General features: G+C 42.3%; 1 protein-coding gene across 2 annotated transcripts in view; it reads left to right on the top strand.

Annotated features, from left to right (window-relative positions):
* Window positions 1-22,977, top strand: part of LOC128832660 (dynein axonemal heavy chain 11-like) — a 161,042-nt gene that overhangs the window by 49,059 nt on the left and 89,006 nt on the right. Inside the window, exons 1-4 of one of the 2 annotated variants that reach the window (XM_054020210.1) lie at window positions 1,457-1,508; window positions 1,957-2,118; window positions 11,472-11,705; window positions 13,513-13,659. In XM_054020210.1, the coding sequence (XP_053876185.1) occupies window positions 11,502-11,705; window positions 13,513-13,659 (351 nt within the window). In that variant the 5' untranslated portion in view covers window positions 1,457-1,508; window positions 1,957-2,118; window positions 11,472-11,501. Of the gene's footprint in view, window positions 1-1,456; window positions 1,509-1,956; window positions 2,119-11,471; window positions 11,706-13,512; window positions 13,660-22,977 lie in introns of those variants that run through there. The other variant, XM_054020209.1, reaches the window with a different exon arrangement.

Genomic DNA, 22,977 nt, shown 5'->3' with positions numbered 1-22,977 from the left:
AATGATCACACAGCCCTACTTCTGGAGCCAGCACCATCCGGAGGAAGCACCACTCTGCCCCTACACCAGTAATTGTGAATTCAACAACAATTTCCTTATCCCATTGGTAGAAAGGGGTGGAAGCACAGGGGAAAATCCCCATACCCATGCACTGATTTCAAGCCCTTCAAAGCTAGAACAGACCAACGGCAAAGTGACAAAAGCCACATAGGGGGTGTGGTGGCACCTTAAAGACTAACAGATTTATTTGGGCATAAGCTTTCGTGGGTAAAAACCTGAGGTTATGCCCAAATAAATCTGTTAGTCTTTAAGATGCCACCAGACTCCTTGTTGTTTTTGTAGATACAGACTAACGCGGCTACCCCCGATACATAGGGGGTGGTGTTGCAACAGACTCTAGAGGTGCCAGTCAGTGATGAGGGTCTCCTTGTATGAGGCATGGCAAACAGGTATAAGAAAAAGACAGTCCATGCCCCCAAAGACTTTACAATCTGAGCATAATCTTCATTATTTGAATGGTAGGTTTCCCAGGGTGGGGTGATTACTGCTGGAATTTATTCACCTTTGCCCATAAGTACAGATTGATTGCAACAAATTGTCCATATGGGTTACTCCCACATAAGAATTTTTAGAAAACTGTTCTGCAGTAGTTAGCCTTCGGTAATTTTTTATAGTGAAGCCCTCATCCCAACTTGTCTTTCTTTCCCCTCCTCTCCCAAGGGTCTGCCATCCCTGCCAAATGTTATTCCTGACCAATCCCCTCTATTTTTCATCCTTTCTTGATTTCTCTTATTTCACCCCTCTGTCTTTCCCCCACCCCAGCTTCCTTTATTTCTCTGCTTTTCTTCCTTTTCAGCTGGCCTCACTTTGCTTCTTGACAATTTTCTGTGAATACATTATAACGGCAGTGACAGATGACTAAAGAGGCAGAATAAACCTATCATCTATCTAAAGTGCTCCGCCAGTCTCTGTCCTGGCTTCTGCAGTTATTAGGAATGATTATAATCAATTCTGGACGTTTTACAGTTTTAGTGAAAGTATTTGGGTATTTTTCCACTGGAATTAATAGTATTAAAATACTTACTCAAACAGATGTTGATACCACATGATTTGAAGTATTCCTAAATAATAAGAGAAACAATGCATCTCATTCTAGGAGAGTAGAAATGAGCAAAAAAAGATTCCTTCCCACTTTTGACAATCTAGTGCTTGACATTCAGTTAATTATGTTAAATCAAACATAACACCCTAAAAAGATGTTAAGTACAGTAACTGTCCCCTCCACCAGCGCCTCTGGAGTAGCTTTTGCAAGACACTGATATCAACAAATCAGTCTCATCACAGTATTAATTATTATTATTTATTTTATTTTTATTTTTTTATTTTAATTTTTTTATCTTTTATTTATTTATTTATTTTTCTTATTTTATTATTATTTTTTACTTAGATATTTTAGCCCTGATTTGGAAGCTGTATTCTGCTTTCCAGAAAGAATAATCATTGGAAATGTATGTACAAACTATGAGCCCTTTTCTTTTTTCAGATGCCTTTTGAGCTTGCAGGGAGATATTGAACCAGTATTAGATATTACCTTAACCTACATAGACTGTTAGATTGGCTATCTGACTCAGTGAACTCTAGCTGTATGTTGTTGACAAAATTTTATGGTCACATTACTGATTTTAATATACATCGAGCTAAGTAACTGATACTAGCTTGGGGAGGAAGGAGAAACAGGCAGGCATTGTTTGTATAACATACAATATAGTGAGTAAAACTTATTTGCATCAGGTAAAATTGTAGTTTGCCTAAGTTCATTAGCTGCTAGGCTGATTGGAATTTCAGCTGTGAACCCACTTGCAATGGCTCATTGCCATGGTTCACTACATTCCTTTCTTTATTCGCCTCAACTTGCCTTGTAATTCTTTACTCTCTTTTCCCTCCTCATCTCTGCAGATCATTTTGTGTTTCTCTCCAGTTGGTTCCACGCTGAGAGTTAGAGCTCGGAAGTTCCCAGCCATAGTTAACTGCACAGCTATTGACTGGTTTCATGAGTGGCCGCAGGAGGCCCTGCACTCCGTCAGCAGGAGGTTCATTGAGGAGACGGAGGTGATTGAGGTACAGAGTTTCAAGCTCGTCAATCAGACGAGAAAGCAACACAGATCCCTGAAAGATCAATAATTGAATATGCTGGAAAAACAATTTCTTCTTTATTCCTTTTGCATATTCGTTGTCTTTTAAGGTTATAAAGCTTACCCCAGCTACTGACTGCATTTCTATGACATGGGGTCATGGGAGGGGGAGGGAAACAGTGCTGAGAGTGCATGGCTTATCTTCCCCAAAATTTCCCTGGATGTTGGGCTTTTGGAGATCCCACAGAAATGAGAATGCCCCAGGCCATGGGATAGATTTAACCTTGTCAGTATAATTAGAGGCGTTCACGCGCACAGTAATAGATGGGGAGCAAACATTTGCAGTCTACAACCCAGATTGGTACCTCAGCAGAGCTACATGTTTTGCATCCACTAAAGTTCTGGACAAGTTGAAATCTTCCCAGCAGCTACACACACAATGCAGCCCGCAGTTTAAGACCTGGGGACTGAGTTATTTCCTCCCCTTACACTGGAGTCTGAAACTTGACCCACCCCAAAAAATCACATGACAATATGTTTCCTTTTAGGCTTTCAGTGTGTAAAAAAGCCTAAATGTTGCTCTTGTGATGGGCAATGAGGCTTTTAAACAGCCTGGCAGCATTTTTCCAATTGTTTTTTTAGTCCTTTATTATCTTGTGGGCAGTATGGAGAAAGAAGAAAGCTACTCATTAAAAGACTTCTAAAGGACATTGACCTCCTTCTCTCAAGGGGGTTTTATTTCTGTCCCTCTTTCAGCCTGATAGGGACCTGAGGGTGTATAACTGATCAGGCAGCTGGCATCGTTACCGATGCTGATGGCAGAAACTGATGTGACAGCGTAGATAACCTAGTTCCTGATATTACAGTGCTTGCTACTATATAGTTCACATTAAGCCAGAAAAGATGTTTAACCTCTTTCAACAACTCTGAAAATATTCCTCTGTGAATTTTGCATCCTAGGGTTTTGGGAAGACCGTAGATCCTCTCCCTTTTCACAATGGCAGGTTCTGAGTTGTTTTTCTAAAGTAGTGTGCAAGTGAATTTGGTGGCTGTGAAGGAGAGGGACTCTTAGCAGAGGCTGGTGTACCAGCTTCTATATGCAATGGTGGCTGGATCCTAACTTTAATAGATGCTTTACTATTCTGGGTATTCAATCTCCTTTGGACAGAGACTGACAAGGGTATGATACCAGCTTGTGCAGTGGTTTTATGATGTAGACAACTATTTTCACTAATGAGCTACATGCCAATTTGAACTCTGATCTCCAGATGTGAAAAGTTGGTGTATTAGCCCCTTGCTCCCTCAGATGTGTCTATTTTTAAACGTTAGAATCTAATGTGTGTAGAAATTTAATGCAGAGAGGGTGCTGCTACACAGTTTCATTTATAAGCAAAAAAGATGTAGGGAAATTGTTGGTTTTGGTTCAGTGGCAATTAGTGTGTAGCAACTCTGACTTTCAGGGGATCGTACTTCTGTTTTCCTGTGTCCGTCTAGTGATGTAATGGATTTGTAGAGATCAGAAGCACAGGATTTCAAGAGTGCAGATGAAGAGCCTAGCATCTCAAGTCAACTATCCCTTGGCATTAAGGAGAAACCCATAGGGAGAGTTTCCAGGAAACTGAATGCTGTGGGGATGGCAACTGAAGGTCTGGCAGTGGCAACAGGCAAGATACCACTTAGAAAAGAGCTTGCAGAACTTGATGCCACCAGTTAGATGCAATAAGCCTGCAACTTTGGGAAAAGGAACAACAAATTTTGTGCTGGATTAATATATTTTCTGTTGCTGATGAACATCTGATTTCTGTGATAGACTTTAGTTATTAGTTGAAAAGCCTGAATAGGGAATAACATTTTAATGTGAAGGTGACTGCCACATTTGCAGCATTTGTATTCCATTCACAAGGGAAAAATACAGAATCATTAAAGAATAAAGTAAAGACGGGATGGAGGGGCCTCTTTGGTGATCTTTACATCCTGGTAGCAGAGCTATGTTGTGTCCTTTACTTCCTGTGCCATTGACAGTGATCAGTGCCAGGCAAGTTGTGATATGAAGAGTGACCAATGACATCTACTGGCTGTGGAGAGACTTGCTTCACTTCTTATCTCAGTGTCTCACATCAGTGTTTGCTGTAGCCCGCTCTACAGTGGTATACTGATGCCTCCTATAGGATTCTAAGAGTAAGAGAGAGAGACTTAGGAATCCTTATTGTTTTTGATATAAACAGCCTAACCTCGCCTTGCAAGGTACTTAAAGAGATTTTGGTGTTAGGGCACCTGAATATTTTATTTTATTTTATTTATTTATTTATTTATTGCTGTTTTATCAACTTACACATTCCTGTTTAGTTTAAAGGGGAAATGAGGATAATGTGCAGAAGAGAAAGTATGTTTATGGTGCACTTTCTTTTGCCTAAAGGTTTAACACATTTATTTTGATTTGAATAAATACAAATTTGATCACTTCCTTAATAAATTTTAATCCACTCCATTAAGAACACAACATGTCATCACAATGTAGGCGTTTAATATTAATGGACCCTTTGTTAAGAATAATGTTTTTACATGGTGCAAAGTACCTGCTTTGGACATCTGGAGATAATTCATTAACAGGAGGAAATATGTATGTGCATATGTGATTCTCTTCTGTACACAGGCACAAATGAGTGAATAACTGCCTCTAAGAAATATTTTCCCTGTTCAGCCTAATAATGAAATAAATGGCAATTGACCCAATAGACAAAATAATTTGACATTTTATCATCACCGGACATTTATTTTAGGACTCTGTCTCAGCACACTCTCTTCTCCGAGTAGCATTTGATGGCCGAGACAGTGCAGATAATGTCAGTGGGTATGTGACGCCAATTAGAAGACTAGCATGGGAAAACAAAGTATAAAAAGACCAGCAAGGGGGGGCGGGAGTGGAAGGGGCAGGGCGGACCTGAAATAGAGAAGGACAGAGCAGCTAGAACAGCTATCTTTTTGAAAGAAAAAAAAAAAAAAACCTAAGGGAGACAAAAGAGAAGCAGAAATTAATCAAAAAGGCAGGTGAGGTGAGTAGCAAAGAGGGCAGCTGAGAAGGAGTGGAAAGTGTTGTGAAGAGGGAAAGATCAGAGGGTAATGGGGAGCAAAGGAAGGGCCAAGAGAGTGGCAGAGGTGTATTAGGGAAGCAGGGTGGGAGAAGATCACCCTGAAGAACAGAGAGACCCTTAGCTGGTATCTGGCTGCCTCTGTCACCTGAAAGGGATTTAAGTGGGTGGGTTTTTCCTTTTTTCGTTTGTAGTGCTGCTGTGTTTCATGGGTAGTTCAATTTGCGTCATTTTAGATATTTAGATATCCTTTTATCGCCTCTTATCAGAGGAGGCTTGTTAGCCACAGCTCACCTTTGTCCAGACTGTTGGTGTGTATTATGATCATGCCATCTAGTAACTTGGGAGGATGAATGCCAGATCTATAGTTAAGCACTTGGTTATTGGTATAACCTACACTCAACTTTTAATTGTCCCAAACCTGTGTTTTAAGAAAACCACAGTAACTACAAGAGGTTTTAGTTTGATGCAGGTTTTGAAAGTGTGCTTTAAAAGAAAAAAATCACTACAAATAAAATAGTACAGCTAAGTGACCCCTTTAAAAATAAACCTGTGTGTTTAATGCCAGCTCTCTTGTGGTGAAATGAAACAGAAGACATTCAGGCTGATGGAGAGTAACTGGATTTTGGGGTTGGTTTAGGGTTCAGCATTTAAGCAGCATCTACAGGTGAAGAGAGAAAACAAGCTTTCTCCCCACCTCTAGAGTGAAATCCTCGCCCCACTGGAGCCCATAGGAGTTTGAAACCAAAGGCAAATTGGGCAAGGATTTTACACCTATTGTTTAAAAAGTCTCACACTGCATTTTGTGACTGAGTGGGGGGAAAGGACTGGCAACATCCCAACGCTTCATTCTAATCGGTTACTAGAATCTCTGGAAACAACTAGGCAATGGTTATTACCTATCACCATGTTCAGTGGGACTGAAAGTGTAATCAAAGAACTTCACTTGGACTAACAGAGGACTTACAATGGCTCTTCTGCAAAACCCACATCGATTTTCAGTAAACTCCTTTTTGCTTTATTTCTGAATTATGTGTTTAAAAAACTCAGCTATCCTAGCAGCAGGATTTCACCAGACCCGCACTCAGTTCTTTCTCATCTTACTTCCTGTGCAAGGGCTATGAATACTCAGAAGACGGACAAAATAAAATAGATGAAGATCAGTGGAGTCATGCAGAGCAATCTAGATCGCTTGGTAAACTGGGCCCATACAAATAAAACCTTTAATACAACCAAATACAGAGTTGTTCATCTAGGAACAAGGACTGCAGGCCATATCTACAGAATGAGGGCCTTTATTATGGAAAGCTGTTAAATGAAATGATCTAGGGATCATAATAGAAAAGCAACTAAACATGAGCTCCCAGTGGGATGCTATGGCAAAAGGGGCTAATGTGATCCTTGGATTTATAAACAGGGGAGTAGAGAACAGGAGTGTGTGGGGGGCAGGGGGAGATGTTTGCCTTTGCATATGACACTGGTGAGATCAATAGTGGAATACTTCATACAATTCTGATCACGTTTTTAAAAGGATGTTGAAAAATTGGAGAGGGTGCAGAAAAGAGCCACAAAAAGGATTCCAGGGCTTAAAGTGAGAGACTTAAGGAGTTCAATCTGTTTTATTTATCAAAAAGAAGATTGAAAGGTATCTTGATTTACAGTGTTATAATTATTCTCATTAAGAGAAAATACTGGTACTGTAGGGCTCTTTAATCAGGTGGAGAAACGTATAACAAGATCCAATGGCTGGAAGCTGAAGCAGAAAATAAGGCACATGTTTTTAACAGTGAAGGTGATTTACCATTGGAAAAAACTACCAAGGGAATTTGGTGGATGTCTTCAAATCCATACTGGGTGTCTTTCTGGAAGATATGTTTGATTAAAGCCTAAACAAGTTAGTGGGCTCAGTGATGGGTATCTGGGTGAAGCTTAATGGCCTGCGATATACAGCAACTCAGAATAGATGATCTAATGATCCCTCTGGCCTTAAACTATGAATCTATGAACAAAGTGTGCCTCTGAGAAAAGCAAGTGACTTGCCTTACTCAACAGCATCCTCTCCAGCTGTAGGAGTCTCACTGGAAGGGTACCGGCCATAGCGTGGTGTAGTGAGGAAGAGAAAAGGAGCTTAAAGTTGAGAGAGACTAGGGAGGAAATGGAGAGCATCAGAGTAGAAGTCAAGTTGGTTCTGGTGGGGGTTTTAAATATTTTACAACAAAAACTCAAATTGATAAACATTAACACGCAGCCTGGCAAAAAGAGAGAACCCCGAGTAGAGATGCTGAGATTTAACGCCGTATATTGGGTGTATAGGGTTAATGCTCCATTATAAAACTTTGATTGGGGCTGAAATAATGCTTGTAAAGTGTGTTCTTTGAGGTATTAGCCCTCTCTGTCTAATCTTAGTATGCCACATAATCTCCATATCCCACAACCAACTGTATTTTCATATATCTACTGGAAACATAAAATAAGGGGATCCACAATTAACCTCTCTTTCCTCAAACAAACAAAAAGACAAAAAAACCCTTCCCACTCCTTTGAACTTCTTCTGTTGTGTTCTATTGCACTGTAGTGCTGGAGGTTTGGTACTAAACTGTGCACTTCGTTTAAGAAAATTTGTCATTCTACCCCTTGAGGTGCTGTATCTTGCATAAGATACAGTGAAATCCAGCATAATATGATATAATGGCAGCTTGAAATATCTTCCCTTCCTGGCTCCCAATACTAACAATGGATAGGTTTCCCTCCCTGTTTTGATAACTGCCTAAATTACACAATCAAGAGGTTCAGTAGCATCAGTCATTTCTGCTGTTGCTTAGTGTATTTTCGGCTAACGGAACTTGTCGGCGAAAGCTGAGATCTGTAGTCAGAAGGTAGAATAGCTGGTTTGGTAATGACTAGTTTAGATCCTGAGAAAAGCAATAAATAGCCTTCCTTATTCAGACAAAAGTCTTCTTAACTCCAGTAGTGACCCAGAGCGGATACAGGATTGTCTGAGCTCTTACATGCACAAAAGCCAGTATGCCGAGATCTAAAATAAAGTGATTTCCTTGGTGCATCGGAAGTAAAAAAAGACTTTGCCTTTGTATTTTGTTATAAATTAGATACAGACTTCCCCCCCAATTTTCTTTAGGAATATTGAATATTCTTGATTCAGAATTTGGTAATCTTGGTTATTGGCTTGTTGCTATTTTATACTTCCTAGTGATCAGCAGTTAAATAAAAAATTGAAAGTATCAACTAGTTTTACATAAAGAAGGCCAAACTAGCAATAATAATTTTCTTTGCCTACATCTCTGAATGGGCTTATACTGAAAAATGCAATGTAGCATTAAAAAAAGGAGAGAGATAAATGAATGGCAGAATAAATAATTTATGCTAATGAAATTACTGCAATTAGTAGTTCCACAATGACCCTTTTAAAAGCCACAGCTGTTAATGTCAGGAAGTGCTGTCACTGCTGACCTTATCATAAGAGAAAGTGACAAATTGAAAATGCAGGGAAGACCAATCATCAAAGAGGTCTGTTCGGGAACGATTAGAGTTTTCTGAAAAACAGTGTGAATTACAACCAGCTGCTCTCTGGCTCGGCATATCTCCCATGCTGTGCCATTTTGTTAAGCTTGATAACAATAGTTATTTTGCCCCATTGAGACAAGTTGTCTCAGGCCACTTGCAGCTCTACCGGAACCCACTTCTTCCCTCACTGATTTACAAATGAAACTGTTGTTAAAGAGTGCTTTTCAGGACTGCTGAGTAGAGACCTCTCATAAGCATCATGATTGGGTAGGGGCCAGTTACTCTCTAAGAAGGTTGCCCTTGGCTAGGATGAATATCTGTACTGCAATGTTTGTGTGTATAATAGACATTTAAAAGTAAAAGACTGAAACAGATTTCTGCTTGTGACCAAATGTGCATAAAATATCTTTGTTCGTTTCCTTGCTTTAAGAAACAGATTTCTGTATTTTATTTTATATTAGCTGGGTTATGCTACCTTGGTTCCAACAAAGGATGTGGAGACTCTTATTTATTGTTTTAAAGACAATTTATTTCAACTTTCCATATATGCAATCATTCTGTATTTGGTTCCTGCTTCTGATTTCTGTTATTGCAATCACAGGTGAAACTGGTTGGTTTTTTTTTTTGTTTTTTGTTTTTTTAAGCTAGCTTTTAAAGCCACAAAATATAATGAGGCTTCTCACTGAGAAAAATTGTAAGTCTATCTACACCAACCTGATTGTAATATTAATGATGTAGGTTTGAAACGTTTAACTGCATCAGCAACCACTCATGAGCAATTTTCCAAAAGATCTCTAAGCATTATTGACAATGCTTTGGTAAATTATGTGTGACTTTCCTAAGAGTTGGTGTAGCTCATTTAATTCATATTAATTGATTTTTAGGCTTCCCTTGATTAATTGAACTGGGTTCGTCTTGTACAGAATGCAATAAATAATCATTAAAATGAGGGAGATGTGACTCCACAGATTATAAGTTAAGTACATTAGAAGTCATAGAGGACAAAATGGAAAAATAAAGTTTAACCCAAGAAGTACTTTCCCAAGCTCAAAGTTCTACAGAATATATATGTATATATGCTAGTGACTCTTATATTCTTAGACTTGTATTTTTTTTAAAAAAAAGCCCAAAACATTTCTCATAGAAAATGAGCTTTTCATTCCAAGCTTTATCCAGTGAATAGTGCTCCAGATCAAAGCCCCAGGGTAGCATATTTTATCTGTTGGGAATTTTGGAATGACAATAATTTAAAGACATGCACTTGGAACGCTCCTTGTCCTGTCCCTTCCTGTCCTCCCCACTTAATATAAGCCGAGTGGATGAAGACAGAGTTTCACTTTTGTCCATATTTTGTGCTTGGCATGGGACTACATGAGTAAATATTATCCCTTTCAAGAGCTTTAAATATGCTTTGCCTGCTTTGATTATCATGTAGTATATTGGAAGAGGTTATACATTCTAAAGGATCATAAAGTAGGATTGTCAAATAAAAACTATAGGAAAGAAGTATGAAGAAATGCTCCATTGGAGTACAATATACATACATCAGCGGCTCTCAAACTGTGGGTCGGGACCGCAATTTTAATGGGGTTGCCAGGGCTATCTTAGACTTGCTGGGGCCTGGGACCAAAGCCCGAAGGCTTCAGCCCTGGGCATCAGGACTCAGGTTACAGGCCCCTTGCCTGGGGCTGAAGTCCTTGGGCTTTGGCTTTTCCCACCTCCCCCCCACTGGGGGCTCAGGCTGGGTCAGGCTTCAGCCGACCCCTCCCCCCCCTCCCTGCGATCGTCTAGTAATTTTTATTGCCCAAAGGGGGTCAAGGTGCAATGAAGTTTGAGAACCCTTGACATACACTAAGCAATGGATTAAATGCCTAACCCAATACTCATTGAAGTCAGTAGAAAGACTCCCTTTGACTTCAAATGGCATTAGATTGGGCCCAGTCCTGTTCTTTTGAAGTCAATGGTGGTATCACCTATTGACTTCAAGTAGGAACTGGATTGGGGATTATGATATATGTAGGAGTCTGTGGGGATCAGTGGAACCAGAGCAAGACCATCATGCACACTTTTTACTTGACCTGAAAATGATTTTTCAATCAAGAGTTCTAGAAGTGAAATATCAAATTCCTAGCACACTAACTCTATACTTAATAGTACAATGGTGATTAATTATAGATCTTACCATTTTTAGCCTTCTGTTGGTGTTTTTTAAAAATAACTCAGATCAGGGATGCCGGAATGGGGGAGCCAGGGGGTCATGGCCACATTACTTTTTACCAGCTGTAAGGGTGAGCAACAGGAGAAGGGGTGGAGAGGAGCGAGTGGGGGTCTTGGCGGAGAAGAGGGGGAGCGGGGCCTTGGGGAAAAAGGATGGCGTGAGGGCAGGAGCTCACGGAGAAGGGGCAGGGCCTCAGGGAGAAGGGGCGGAGTCTCAGATATATGGTGAAATTGTACATAATACTCAACTGCTGTGGCAATGCAAGTCTTGTGAGTACTGAGAGAGAATTATTCTAAATTGTAAAAAGCTGGGGAGATAGTTTGATTATTTGAATTCTTTGGTTAGTGTACTGAAAGTGTTATGCTTTTGAAATAGAGTTTGAAAATTATTATTGCTAGCGATCCTTTCTTGGTTGTGTAATCTCTTCTGAGGTATATAACTGTGTTTAACCTTTTAAATATTCCTTTGCCCTGGCATTTAAATTTGTTTCTGTTCCTTTGATGTTTTCAGCCACATGTTCAAGATTCCATTTGCCTTTTTATGGCCTATGCTCACACCAGTGTCAATGAGATGAGTGCAAAATATTATCAGAATGAGAGGCGGTACAATTATACCACTCCAAAAAGTTTCCTGGAGCAAATCTCACTTTATAAGATCCTGCTGGAGAAGAAATACAAGGAGATGTCCAAGCGCATGGAACATCTGGTGAATGGCATTCAGAAGTTAAAAACAACAGCTTCTCAGGTAAATTATCACATATGAGGAAAGACATACTCTTGTCTTTCTCTCTCCTCTAAGGAATGAATATTTTTTAAATCCGACCCAGGCAAAATTTGGTAATCTTATATTGAAATGTCTCTGCACCTTTTCGGTAGACTGCTGAGTTCTGGCACTGCTGGTTCAGTGCTGTACTAGGTCTTTGAAACTGGATTTTATTTTATGTATTGCCTTTCAAACTCCAGGTACCTGTACATATCTGTCAAAGAAATGGGTTATTATCTTAACATTTGAGCTAGATTGTGGCTCAAAGTCAGAGCCTACCCTGGAGGGGTGAGAAGGGCTCCAGAAGAAATTTTAAGAGGCTCAGAGCACATACTACAGTAGCAGCAGTGCCACCCTGGGAGAAGGTACAGATATGCTCCTTTCTATGATAGCTGGCTGGCTGATGGGGAAAGGAGGGTTAGAGGGGTGCAGCCATCACTTCTTCCCGCCTCTTTTTAGGAGGCTAATGCTAGCTAGCTGTAAGCAGTGCCTGTGCTCCCCACCAAATGGACTCGTCTCTGCACAGGGATACCAGGAGTGGGAAAGCTCTTTGGCTCCTCTTTTCCCCTCTCGGCCTCAGACACATGCTCCTGGCTGGCAATTTGTTTGCTAAAACTACAAAGTCTCTATGTTTATAGATCTATATAGAACATTTAAACATTCAGTTGCAGTGTTTGCACAGCATTGCAACTTTGTGCTAGTGCATGAGAACCGGGGGGACAGACTTTACTTTTTTCACATTCCCTCAGCTTGGACAATAGGAATAAACAGCCAACATTAAAGACTTTTATTACTGTATTAACAGTCAGCTTTAGGATGCCACATGGTGCTCATGAAACAATGCCTCAAGAGAGTTAAGTGAGAAGATTCCCGGGGTTCTAACAGAGGCAAAGGTGGGGAGAGGTTGTATAATAGGTTTTTTGTTGGGCTTCAGAATTTCACCTTAACGTTTTCCAGCAAACAAACAGAAGAGCCCTCAGCCCTTCTGCTGGCTTTGAGGTTTAAAGCCACTAGTACTGACTTGGCACCTGTCTATATCAGGTTATAGTGAATCTCTTCTGATTTGATACAGAATCAGATCATGGCCAACAACCAGATAAAGTGCTTGGATGAGTAAGAAAACCCAAAGAATAATATATATTTAAAGCCCTTCCATTATGCATGGAAAAATACTGTTGTTGGATATTTTTATGTGGGTGACTAGCATGTCAAGCAATAAATTGCTCTTTCAACAAACAGGTAGCCTTTGTTAAACAAAACCTGATTTTTTTAATGGAAACCCTTCGGCAAATCTCCATTAAAATTAACTGTGAAAGGCTTTTCAGAGTGATTAATGAGCATTTTCCAACATGTCCTGTTGCTGCTGTTTATACATTTGCATCTATGTCAGGGCTCGCAGCACCTTGTTGAGCTGCTTACACATTTGGTTTCAAGAACAACCTTGGTCTCTCAGAAACTGGACAGATCACGGTTTGCGCACATCAGAGGAGCTGTTGAGGTTTTGGTGGGTGTGGTTTGATTGTTTTGTATAATTTGTTAGTTCGTTTAGAAAGCAACAAACTTCTCCTCTGAGCCACAGAAATGTGCCTGCAATATGGGAGCAAATCGTAACAACTGAAGATGAAAAATAAGGGATGGATACTATTTTGCTTTGAAATGGAACTGAAAACAAAGTTCAAGTACAAGTTATATCCCAGTGTTATACAGCCCCCTTCAGGAAATGTACATGTTCAAGAAGTGTGCCTGATTAATGACTACTCCAAAACATTTCTTCTCTGTTGCACTGTAGGTAGAAGACCTGAAATCCAAACTAGCCTCTCAAGAGGCAGAACTACAACTGAGAAATCAAGATGCTGAAGCTTTGATTACTAAGATAGGGCTTCAGACTGAGAAAGTGAGCCAGGAAAGAGCCACTGCTGATGCAGAGGAGCGAAAGGTCAGTCTAATTCCTCCATTTAGGGTTGTTGAGCTATATTTAACACAAAATAAACCTTTGTAGGTGAACCATTTTGAACAACTTCCTCTCTAGGGGGCATGAAGTCTAAAGAATTATTATACTTATACATGTTAACTGCATTTCAGACCATGATTATCATTTGACCTTTCTTTACATTATGCATTTTCTCAACCTCTTAGCTCTTTTAATGATATGAAAGAACAATAAATACTGAGCTCATTCAAGCGTATAATGGATACGGATCTTCACAATCAGGCCTATTTGTAATACAGTAATGGTCACATAGTCTTCTCTGAGAACTTTAGGTTTCTAAAGGCTTTGTGGTTTTAGTTAAATTGAACAATTCAAATAATATCAAAGTCCATTCCATTGCCTTACACTTATTTCCAAATTTTGAATCTTAAAATCCTTCTATGGGATGTATAAGTAGGGTGACCATATGTCCTGTTTTGGCCAGGACAGTCTCTCTTTTTTTTTTTTTTTAAAGTTCTGTCCAAGCCGTCCCGACTTTTTTGGGAAAAGTGGGCATTTGTCCTGTTTACTCTTGCCAACTGATCAAATTTGCAAGAGCAAATGGGAAAAATGCCCACCTTTGTCAAAAAAGTGTGAGCAGCGATGGCAGCCCCCTGCAGGGCTTGGATGGGGGGCAGGCAGGGCTCGAGTGAGCAGCGACACGAGCCCCAGCCCCAGATGGGGGGAGGTGTTGGGCAAGCAGCTCATGCCAGCCCCATGCACGCAGTGTCCCGTTTTCCCTTTTGGAAATATGGTCACCCTATGTGTAAGCAGTTCAAAATCTGCATTATTTTTCTCTGCTCTGCTCAGCATATGGAATTCTCTATCAATTTTATTATTAAAAAGATAGAGAAACTAGACTCAAATTCAGGGTTTATCCTGAACCAAAATGTTTAAACCACTAAATGAAGCATCCTATTTTTGCACTAAAAATACAGTGAATATATCTTTATACTATAGTAGCCATTGATCTATTTAAGTCCTCCTACCCTAATAAACTTCTGCAAGCTTGGTATTTTGCTATGAAAACTGATGTAGCAAGTCTATGTAGCAAGAACTATGATTCTATGATACAAGGGTTACTATTAGGTGTACTTTATTTTTTTAATGCAAAATTTTGAGCCTCATTCTGCTTTAATTAAAGATGGTGTTTTTTTGTTTTGCCACTGATACAAATAGAAACTGTATCAGACCCTTTTTGTATCTCTCCAGCTTATGCTAATTATGGACTTTAACCTTTGCAAATCAAATTTTATACAAGAATTTAAAAGATTTGCCATAAATGTTAAAATCAAAATAGTGTCATTAAACTTGCACAGGTTGGATTGCTCAGGAAAAGCTCCCAATTTTTTCAACTACCTTTCAGTGGACTTTTTATTACATCTGTTCTGCATGTTTCTGATAGATTTAGGATTGAGGAATGTCCTTAATACAATTCAGATTACTTCATTAAGCAATTAGGTACAACACTTAGTGTGATTATCATGGGATAATCAAACCCCAGGCCATTTTTTTCGGGCATGAGGCTATGCCTCGAGCCTATAACAATTACCACATTCCCTTTAGTTGTCTTATTGCTCTTCTAAAATGTTTTAATTGGGATGAAGGTATCTGTGTGTGTGTGTTACACTAATCCCAAGATATTTTAAAAAGCTGCAGATGGTCTATAAAGATTAATCTGCACCTGTAATTTTTTTTATAAAAAGTGATAAGCAAATGAGAATTCAAGCAGTTTATAAATATTTTGCAAACCATGGAATGTTGGCAATTGGTCACACTTATTTTAATTACTTTAGTTAAAACCTTTAGAGTGGGGAAGTGTGACAGGGTCCCTGGTGTGCAGTCTGGCCTGTGGAACCACTGAGCCTCTCCAAACTCACCAACCTGAGGTATCCCTCACATTTTGATGCTGATGTCAAGCTACAAACATCTAATAGGCACTGAACTTACACAGACATCCACAGGCAGGGACACACCTGTGATACATAAATGATCTCTCAGCCACTCATGAACTATCAATAGGGAGGCTCCAGCCAATTCCCTCCAGCTCCCCATCCTGGCATCCCAGAACTGTACCATCTTGCACTGGGTCAGAACCCTCGCCAGTGCAAATTCATTACCTAATTTGCCACTCCTTTGTGGAAAAGTGGACATGCACCAGCCTTTGTAACCTGAGCAGATTTCCCAAGCACTTTAGACAACTCACTGGTAAAGATAAAACCTCAAAATGAGTTTATTAACTACAGAAAGATAGATTTTAAGGATTATAAGTGGTAGGCATAAAGGTCGGAGATAAACTAAACGTTTAGGATTAAGGTAACTAAGCAAGTGTTGAATCAAACAGCTTTGACAGATGATACAACCAGGTTACAGTTCCTCTATACACAGACTGGACTCTCTTTCTAGCCTGGGACCAGATTTCCCCAGTTCAAAGCCTTTGCCTTCCAGATGAGTTTCCAGGTGTTCACATGGGGAGGGGCGAAGAGAGGCCAAGTGATGATGACACTTCCTCTCTTTTTTTATTTTCTTCCAGTTTGCTGGAAAGATCCTTGCTGTTATGATGGGATCAGGCACTCCCCATTGGTCAAGCAGTCTCCATTTCATACGTGACTTCTCTAAGGAGTCTCTGGGACAGTGGATTCTTTTCTTTATGGGTGTTGAGCTATTAACGCTGTCTGGCTACTGATGGCTACTCCTTGTTGTAACTGAAAAGCTGGTTTTGGGTGTTCCCAACCTCACAACATATTTCAGTAACAATACTTCATAACATCACTTACAATGACAGTACATACAATCCAATGGGATATTAATGTTCAACAGATAAAGACTTTTAAAACAATACCTCAGAAGGTATATTTTGTACAAAACATCATAAACATATCACCATGGTGAATATGGGGATTCCAGGGTGCTACTGGTACAGAATATCACAGGAAGCTAATGGTGTAGGGATTTTGTAAGTTTTAAAGTATTTACTAGATGCATGCTGCCTTTAGAGATGCCCTGCCTATAGGGGAGAGGGAAGGGATGGGGTGGTCGGATCACATTATAATCATCCAGAGAGGAAGGACGAGTCTGGATGGGACCAGACCCATGGTGTAAGCTGGAGTTTGTACAGGAGTCAAGAGAGTCTGCTTATAGGTATCACTTCTTTTGAGCTTGTAAACAGTGGCAGCAGCACTGCAGCTACTCTGTGGGCAGCTGCAGTCACTCTACCACATCAGAGTAGCTGTACAGCTATAAATGCATTGATATGTCTTGCTTTCTAATAAGGAACCTGCCCCCTTCGGAGCAGAAAACAACACTGTCACACTAGTACAGAGTAGTATAGGTATTGTGGATGCTGGAATTACATTGGGTAAGCATGGGGAGTGAGGCTGGAACCACTCTGGCTCCCCCCCTGCAACTAGAACAATGCTTTTTGTTTGTGTGCTGCACTTGGGTCATCATGTTCACTAGTCCAACTACTTTTTACGTGTGATTGTACATTTTATTACCAGCTTTCCCAGCAATTCAGATATTGCTTAGGAGCTCTTATCTGTAGGAACTTCTGCCCTGAACTGGACCACCAAAATGTTGGAGATCAGTATTAAGTCTACCTCCACTTGGAGGAGTGGATTGATTGAAATCACCTTTCTGTCTCCCATTCCCTTACTTTTTTCTTTAATAAAAGAAAAAAGAAAAAAAAACCCATATGTATAGCTTCTTAGCTGCCTCCAGCCACCAAGAAGCAAAGACTAATAGCACAATAAACAAGAACAAAGAAGAGAAAATGAGGGAAATCAGAAAATGGAAATAAAACTAAAGAATAAGCTTGTGTGATATTTTAATTGTCTGTTCTGTTTAATGGAAAGTACTGCATCATATTTGAACCACTGCATGGTACTGTTTATGATGCAGGAGAGTTCAGTTGGTACATGTTCTTACCATTTTTAAATGGTGCTACATATGTTCTATCCAGCCTTGTTGTAGTCATGTTGGTCCCAGGATATTAGAGAGACAAAGTAGGTGGGGTAATATCATTTATTGGACCAATTTATTGAAGAGCTCTGTGCACCTCAAAAGCTTGTCTCTCTCACGAACAGAAGCTGGTCCAATAAAAGATATTACCTCACCCACCTTGTCTCACCACAGCTGTCGGGCTGATCTGCTGACTTGTATCGTCCCATATTAGTGCAGCTTGTCTAACACAGAATTTGTATTTTTTCCCAAGTATAGTAGTATCAGTATCTTAGGCTAGCAGGCTTGCAGCACATGGAGGGAAAGTGTGAACAAAGGAAGAGCTGAAAACTATTCACAGTACTTAATTTTAAAGGATGCTTTTTCTGTGATGCAAACCGATGAATGCTGGGAAATTCAACCTATAACTCCCACCAACTCAATCCTGAACTCATGTTGTTTTGGAGGTGGGGAAAGGCAGGAGGGACTGTTAAGCTTCACTTTGAGTTTCCTGGTTTAGCAACGTGTCACTTAATCCGAGTTTATTCCTAGTTTGTTGTTTTCTTGGGTTTCGTATGTGTATATATGTATTATAAATACACACACACACACACACACACGGCTGCCAGCCCAGATTATTGTACAAACAACTACTGTAGCTAGGACATTATCTATTCATAGTAAAAGCTCTTGTGGAGACTTTTTACTGCCAATGCACTGTAGCATCTATCCAAATGTTAATATCCCAATCACTGTAATATTTTTCTTTCTCTGTAATTAGATTTTATTCAAGCAAGACCAAACAGGAAATGTGTGCGTGAGAAGCTATTTCACATGAGTTGTGAGGTACAAGGATAAAGACCAAACTAAGTACAACTGACTTCAGCCCCAGGCAGCATATCCTTAAAAAATAAGTACAATAACCTCCTAAATATGCATTTGTAAGTGATGCCAAAATCCTGTACTAAGGGCTTGTCTTTATGAGAAATTTGCACTAATATAACCCAAATTGGTTTTTAAACTGATATAGTTCAACCATTGCACAAGGATGTGTGAATGCTCTTATATCAGTTTTAAGAGTGGCTTAATTTGGTTTAGGTTAAGCCTTTCCTAATAGACTTCAGACAAACTGATATAAAATTCTCTTAAACCAAAATAAGAGTGCTCACAAGGAAGCTGTATTGATTTAACCATATCTGTTTATATTCCCACCTGAAATTAAACCAGTGCAAATACTAGGGGAGCCCATTGTACTGTGTCAGGTTACTCATGAGGTCTCCTTAGAATCCCTGGATATGTGAATGGCAGTGGAGACCATCAGTAAGTGTCAGAACAAGAGAAGTCTCACCTATATAGTAGTCAAGACATAAAATGGGACAACCCTACAGCTAGAGAGAGAGAAGCTGTGCTGCCCAGCTACACAGAGATTTCTGGGAGAGAAGCCTGCAGGCACTGCCCAGATGGCTATGTCTACACTTCCGCGATAAGTCAATGTATGCTACGCAACTTACGTTGAGTTACCGCAGGGGGTCAGTGGGAGAAAATTGCCCGTTGACTTACCTTACTCTTCTCGTTGGGGGTAGAGTACAGGGGTGGACTGGAGAGTGATCTGCAGTTGATTTGGTGGGTCTTTACTAGACCTGCTAAATCGACCGCCGGTGGATGGATCTCAGAGCGTCGATCCCGGCTGTAGTGTGGACCTGCCCTTAGAGACTGAGCTTCCTGTTCCCCGACCAAACCTGCAGAGGCAGGATCCCTACTGCTGCAGCAGCTGGTGTGGGAGCTAAGAGAGTGAGAAGATCTGGTGTGCTGCTGGGGAGCAGGGGAATCCTGATATCACAGGGGTAACTTGGAATATCCCTCTGCTACTCCCAAGGAATGATGGGATGGCCTGCTGAAATTCTAAGAGCTGGCTGCATCAAAGGGCCCCAGCTAAACCAGGATTCCCAGCCAACAACTGGGAGGGAGGGATAGCTCAGTGGTTTGAGCATTGGCCTGCTAAACCCAGGGTTGTGAGTTCAGCCCTTGAGGGGGCCATTTAGGGATCTGGGGCAAAATCAGTACTTGGTCCTGCTAGTGAAGGCAGGGGGCTGGACTCGATGACCTTTCAAGGTCCCTTCCAGTTCTAGGAGATGGGATATCTCCATTAATTATTATTATTATTTTAACTCACCTACACCAGGTTATCTACTCAAGGACCTGGATTCTACAAGAAGCTTAAAATGTATTTTGAGGGATCAAAATAGCCCAGTGTGGAAGAATCTGACAGGTTCAGACTTGAATGAAGCCAAACTGTACGAGACCAGACCGGTGGAGTAACCCTGAGCCTGTAGGGAGCCAAGACAGACCTCTTATCGGCCAGGCCTCAAATAATTCAACTCACATATTAGGTGTCCAATAGTCAAGCAGGAGTTCTGTGGTCACTGGGGAGACACTGAGGTGGTACTTGTGCAAGTGACTGTCCCACTGCACCTAGAAAGGAAAATTACTGGTGGCCTGGGCTATTTTTGATGGTCATATTTGTTTCTGAAAGTTGTTCTTTGCTCTAGGGTAGGTTCTCGGGGCACTCAGGACTGTGAGTCACTTTGTTGCCACCTGCTTGCAGTGCAAGGCAGCCTTGCCTGTGCCAGCTGGGTGTTAACGCCCTGACACAATCAGCCTGTCAGCTGCTCAAACACTCTCTTCTAAGCTACACCAGCCCTGACAGTTGAAAATAGCAGCACCTCAGGCCCAAGTCCCTTCAAAGTGTCCCCCTGTGATGTTCAGCCCCTGATCACTGAATGCCCACAGAAATCCCAGATCCTCCATTTCCAAAGGAATGGTGTACCCTAGTTTTGCCTTAGAACACCGTTCCTGCATCACATGCAGCATTTAAGTTCAGTTATAATAAATCAAAGAGAAATTTATTTAAGAAAAAAAGAGATTCAAATAAAAACCAGGGGGAACAAACAGTTACATACAAAACAAAACCATAAAACATGAACTAGGGCCTACACTTATTAACAGTTACCTTTCCTAGCTAATAAAGCAGATTCCCACCCCCAACGTTCAGTCTTTTGTAGCACTCACTAGCCCCAAGGAGCCAGGACCCAACCTTTCATGAAACATTTCTGCTCCTCAGAGAATGGATCTAGAGTATCTTTCTCCATCCTGTTCATATATTGAATCAGTCTGTTGTCTTTATTCACAGACAGGGTGACTCCCTTGCTGTCATATCCTTCCTTTCCACTTCCAGATAGTTTCAGTGTTTATAGTTTATCTTTGATGGTTTTCTGTTGGCTTCTTTGGATTGTTGCAATGGAGGACAATAAAACAACGCATTACATATTTGGCTAGCCTGTGCGGGGTGACAACACCCTCCAACTTGAATGGGCCTCCACTGAGACATACGCTTCTCTGGTGACTCATTTTCACTCCATACCATAAGAGCATAATTTTCAATATAGTTACATTACTCCTTAAATATCACAATGGTTATGGGTATCAATAAGATACACACTTTCAGTAGAGATCTCACATGCTACCTGTTATGGATAAATACCATGAAAGCAATGTATTAGTGTAGTGAGTCGGTGTGGCTCCCCTCCTGTCCAGAAGAGGGAGCCCACGTGCCGGCACCAGAGTGGGTGGGACCACCACCGCCTGTCCCCGCCCCCCGGAAGTCAAGGGGCGGGACAGGAAGTATAAAGGCCGGCCGCCAGAGCTCAGTTGGAGCCCAGCCACCGCAGGGAGCAGACGTGCGGCCGGGAGCTCCTGCCCAGGAGACCGTTGAAGACCGGGGCTTGGACCCTGGCTGGCCTGAGCTACCCCGGGCCCGCTACGAAGAGGAGCCGCCGGAGCCCGCTCACGCCCGCCACTGGGAGAACCCCTGGGAACCGGACCCCACTAACCCTGAGGGTGAGACTGGACCCGAACCCCTCCGCCCCTGCTGCTACCCAGAGGAGCCGCCTGGGGACCGTTGGCCTGACTTCCCGGCAGAGCTACCGGACCTGCCACCGAGCCCCGGCCCAGAGGAGCCCATGCAGGTGGACTGGCCTGAGCCCGGCGCGACGAGCGAGGTAGGATCTGAGGGGGATCACGGAAGTGGCCCGGGGATAGCCGACCCCGGTCCGGCTGCAACTGAATGTGAGCCTATGTCAGTGTGTTGCGGTCTGGATACCCCACTGACCAGCAGCGGCAGCAACCGCTGTTAGGGCCCCGGGCTGGAACGCAGTGGAGTGGGTGGGCCTGCGTTCCCCCCTGCCACCCCCACTCACGGGTGGCAGGCATCCCCCTCACCCGACACTCGGCTACAGCAAGCCTAGGCGTGCCTTGCGTGGGCTTTGAACTATTTGCTCGCTCAGCCCCTGCAAACGAGGGCCTGAGCTTACCTGTGTTGGCCCGCCCTGATCCAGGGCCTGGCCTCTGAACTATTTGCTCGCTCAGCCCCTCCAAATAAGGGCCTGAGCTTAACTGTGTTGGCCCCGCCCTGATCCAGGGCCTGGCCTCTGAACTATTTGCTCGCTCAGCCCCTGCAAACAAGGGCCTGAGCTTAACTGTGTTGGCCCCGCCCTGATCCAGGGCCTGGCCTCTGAACTATTTGCTCGCTCAGCCCCTGCAAACAAGGGCCTGAGCTTACCTGTGTTGGCCCGCCCTGATCCAGGGCCTGGCCTCTGAACTATTTGCTCGCTCAGCCCCTGCAAACAAGGGCCTGAGCTTACCTGTGTTGGCCCGCCCTGATCCAGGGCCTGGGCTCTGAACTGTTTACTCGCTCAGCCCCTGCCAACAAGGGCCTGAGCTTAACTGTGTTGGCCCCGCCCTGATCCAGGGCCTGGCCTCTGAACTATTTGCTCGCTCAGCCCCTGCAAACAAGGGCCTGAGCTTAACTGTGTTGGCCCCGCCCTGATCCAGGGCCTGGCCTCTGAACTATTTGCTCGCTCAGCCCCTGCAAACAAGGGCCTGAGCTTACCTGTGTTGGCCCGCCCTGATCCAGGGCCTGGCCTCTGAACTATTTGCTCGCTCAGCCCCTGCAAACAAGGGCCTGAGCTTACCTGTGTTGGCCCGCCCTGATCCAGGGCCTGGGCTCTGAACTGTTTACTCGCTCAGCCCCTGCCAACAAGGGCCTGAGCTTAACTGTGTTGGCCCCGCCCTGATCCAGGGCCGGGGCTTTGAACTGTTTCCTCGCTCAGCCCCTGCAAACCCGGGCCTGAGCCAACCGTGTTCGCCCCGCCCTGATCCAGGGCCTGGGCTTTGAACTCTTTGCTCGCTCAGCCCCTGCAGTCAAGGGCCTGAGCTTTAACTGTGGCTGCTCCGACTCTGCACTAAAGAGCCGGAGTTCCGGGACTAACTGACTACTTGTTCCCACAG

Source organism: Malaclemys terrapin, chromosome 2, assembly GCF_027887155.1.
Source record: "Malaclemys terrapin pileata isolate rMalTer1 chromosome 2, rMalTer1.hap1, whole genome shotgun sequence".
In the NCBI taxonomy this organism is placed as follows: domain Eukaryota; kingdom Metazoa; phylum Chordata; order Testudines; family Emydidae; genus Malaclemys; species Malaclemys terrapin.
Note: the sequence above shows the minus strand (reverse complement) of the source record. Positions and strands in the feature narration are given on the sequence as shown.